The 3,431-nt window shown below is 58.5% G+C and overlaps 1 protein-coding gene across 1 annotated transcript in view; it reads right to left on the bottom strand.

Annotated features, from left to right (window-relative positions):
- VDBG_06634 (multidrug resistance protein) overlaps positions 1-3,183 on the bottom strand; it is a gene marked incomplete at both ends in the record, with an annotated part of 3,992 nt that extends 809 nt beyond the window's left edge. Inside the window, 7 exons of the mRNA XM_003003026.1 lie at positions 274-389; positions 466-1,165; positions 1,225-1,972; positions 2,064-2,210; positions 2,268-2,547; positions 2,605-2,732; positions 2,791-3,183. Of these exons, the coding sequence (XP_003003072.1) occupies positions 274-389; positions 466-1,165; positions 1,225-1,972; positions 2,064-2,210; positions 2,268-2,547; positions 2,605-2,732; positions 2,791-3,183 (2,512 nt within the window). The remainder of the gene's footprint in view (positions 1-273; positions 390-465; positions 1,166-1,224; positions 1,973-2,063; positions 2,211-2,267; positions 2,548-2,604; positions 2,733-2,790) is intronic.
- Positions 3,184-3,431: the final 248 nt, after the last annotated feature.

Below are 3,431 nucleotides of genomic sequence, written 5' to 3'. Positions count from 1 at the left end.
CCCCCCCCCCCCCTCTTGGAAGGAAAAAAAAAATCTTTTTTTTTCTCTTCCCCCCGATAAAAAAAAATTTTTTTTTTTGGGGGGGGGGGGGGGGGCATTTTTCTCCTCTGTGGAAGGGGGCGGTTTTCTTCCGTCTCGCGGATGATGGGCTCGAGCTCTCGCAGCCAGAAGTAGTAGTTGGCGGCCTGGATGGCCTTGGAGAAACCTGCAGACGCGGTCAGCCGGGCGTGTTGTCAGGGGGTTTGCGGCCTGTATGGAAAGGTGACCGCTCACTGCTCGAGAAGCTGAACATTTGTCCGGCGCCTTGTCCTGAAAAGTACACAGCCATGAACGAGGCGATGAACTGGTAAAAGGTGACCTTTTCCTCGAAGATGAGTTTCGATCCCCACCTAGCCAGTCGTCGCGTCAGCACATACGCGTTCCACGCAAGACGCATCATGCTCGGAGATGGACAGGACGACGTACCAGAAGCCCAGACTCAGGATGAAATACTCGATCGACTGTGTTAGCGCAAACCAAATCATCATGTTGAACAGCCCCGGCAGCGCATCATGGATGGCCGCATCAAGCTGCTCGGCATAATGCGCGAGGACGGTCTGCTCGATGGCGAGCGACGAGACCGTCCGGATGGCTGTCGTCGTCTCCGACGCCACAGAGGAGCTGGCAGCGTACCGCTTGCCCATGTCTGCGTCGATCTTGGCCTCGAGGCGAACCCGAGCATATCCCGCGACGAGCATCGGTGGGAGCCCGACAAAGACGCCAATGACGGCGACGCGCCACGAGATGGCCAGGGCGAGGATGGCACTGATGAGGACGTTGATGCCGGCAATGGTGATGAGACCAACATTCATGCCCATCAGCTCGAATATCGACTGCGGGTACGAGTCGAGCTTGCTCATCAGGGACCCGACCGTGTTCTCCGGGCGGTCGAAGAAGCGGAGGTCCTGCTTGAGGATGCAGTCAAAGAGCTCGTGGCGCGTCCGCCGGGTGAGGACTTGGCCGATCATGTTGCACGCCCAGCCCATGACGAAATAGGCCACGAAGCAGCCGAGACCCATGACGAAGAACATGAGGGCGAAAAGATTACCCCGCGAGACCATGTTGGGCGACGAGGCCGTGTCGAGAACCTGCGCCAGCAAGATGGCTTGGCCGGGGAAGATGGCGGCTGTTTCGTCTGGTCAGCGGCCTTTGAGACGGGGTGATCTGGTCTCGTGGTGTACGCACCTCCTGCCACGCAGGTCACAAGAGTCAAGATGTACCATGCGCGCAGCTCGGGGGTGAGTTTCACCAGCTTGGCGATGGTTCGGAAGAAACCGAGGGGCTTGTATGACTCGAAATCTTCGCGCGCCTGCAGAGCCGCGAGCTCTGACGTCTCTCGTGTGTGCGTCTTGGTGAGGGCCAACCTCGGCTCCAGGTCCGACTCGGCACTGTCATCTTCGACCGCCGTCTTGCTCGACGCGGCATCGCTGGACGGCGCCAGGTCCTGGGCGCGGACCAACTTTGCGTAGAGACCGCCGTGGCTGCAGAGCTGCTCGTGGGTGCCCTGCTCGGCGATGCGGCCGTGGGACATGACGACAATGTTGTCGGCGCCGCGGATCGTGGCGAGCTTGTGCGCGATCGTAATAGTGGTGCGGTTCCTCGAGGCGTTGTCGAGGGCTTTCTGGACGATGCCTTCGGCCTGCGGGTCGAGCGCGCTCGTGGCTTCGTCGAGAAGCAGGATCTTTGGTTCCGAGATGATGCTCCGCGCGATGGCGATCCTCTGCTTCTGACCGCCCGAGAGCAGACTACCTCTTTGTCCGATGGGGGTGTCATATCCCTGGGCTAGGTCGGTGATAAAGTCGTGTGCGAAAGCCAGCTCGGCGGCGTTCTGTACTCGTCGTTTCTTCTCTTCGGTAGAGGCATCTTCCCACGCTGTTCCGATGAGACCCTTGACTATGTTGTCAAAGACGGTGCCATTGAAGAGAACCGGTTCCTGGACAAGGTCAGCCAACGTGCCACTGGGCCTTGTAATCGAAGACAAGAAGAAGTGCCATGCTCTCTTCGTCGCAGACATGGGTTCTTACCTGTTGTACAAGACGGACATTTGTCCTCAGCCACCTCAGGTTGAGGTCGCCGAGGCCGATGCCGTCAAGCGTGATTCTTCCCTGACGTGGGTCATACCAGCGTTCCAGGAGGCCGATGATGGTGCTTTTGCCAGATCCGCTGGGTCCCTACACCCGTGTCAGAGTCGTGTCGACACGGCACTCTCAGCACTAGCCATGACTTACCACCAGAGCAGTGACTTTGCCAGCCGGAACGCGGAGGGTGAAGTCCTGCAGAACCGTCGCCTCGGGTCTGTTGGGATAGGCAAAAGTGACATTCTGGATCTCAATGTTCCCCGCGACGTGGCGAGGCTTCTCGCCATGTTCGCCAAACGGATCAATCGCAGACTCACGGTCGATGAGCGCGAAGAGCTCGGCGGCGGCCGTCGCCGCGCGGCCAAAGGCCAGCATGTGGGGGGCAATCGACGTGATCATCATGGCCGCAATGACGATGGAGAAGACAACCCTGACTCGACATCAGTTCAGGAACGCACGACGGACCAAACGCGGCCGGAATACTTACGTGAAGACGACGCCAATGTTGTCAATCGCGCCCCTGTCGACCATGTTGATGCCCTGCCAGAAGGCCAGACCCATGCCGCAGTACAGCACGGAGTATTCGCCACCAAAGAGGATGCCGTAGAGAACGTTCTTTTTCATGCCGCGTTTGTACGCATCATCGAGGAAGTGTGGCCTTGTACTTGGCGACGAGGCGGTTTCGCAAGCCAAACGCATGGACGGCACGGATGCCGCCGAGAATGCTCTCGCTGTAGCTACCGGCCTGGCGGTACACCTGAAGCATTCCCGTCTCCACGATAACGTCCAGCCATGCAACCAGGCCGCTGATCAGGAGGAGGGCCGGGATGATGCAGGAGATGATCAGAGTGAGTTTCCAGTCGGCGATAAACGCCACGACAAAGGCGGCGATGAACGTCGACATGGCCTGGACGAAGAGACCGAGCTTCTCGGCGGTGCCAGACTGGATGAGCTTGCCGTTCGTCGTTGCCTGCATGGCTATGGAGCCGCTGGCTCCCTGGTCGAAGAAGGCAATCTCCTGGCTCAAGGCGGCGCGGAGGTAGGCGCAGCAAATGTTTCGTGTCATGCGGTGCGCAACATATGTGAAGAGGGACGCGTAAAATATAGGTGCCACAGAATCGCGCAATGCCGATATATACGAATCGAAGACTTGAAATGAGGATGGATCAGATCATCGCCAGTCTAGCTGTTCGGGAGCAAAAGTACTCACGCTGCCGTCTGTACACGAGACATGAATCCATCTGGAAAGAGTCCACCGTCCGTGCGTTGCCCAGATTGTGACAAGTTTGCCCAGAACACATTGACGAGAGCAAG

This window comes from Verticillium alfalfae, genomic scaffold, assembly GCF_000150825.1.
Source record: "Verticillium alfalfae VaMs.102 supercont1.8 genomic scaffold, whole genome shotgun sequence".
NCBI lineage: Eukaryota > Fungi > Ascomycota > Sordariomycetes > Glomerellales > Plectosphaerellaceae > Verticillium > Verticillium alfalfae.
The sequence above is the reverse complement of the archived record's forward strand: the minus strand, read 5'-3'. Positions and strand labels throughout refer to the sequence as shown.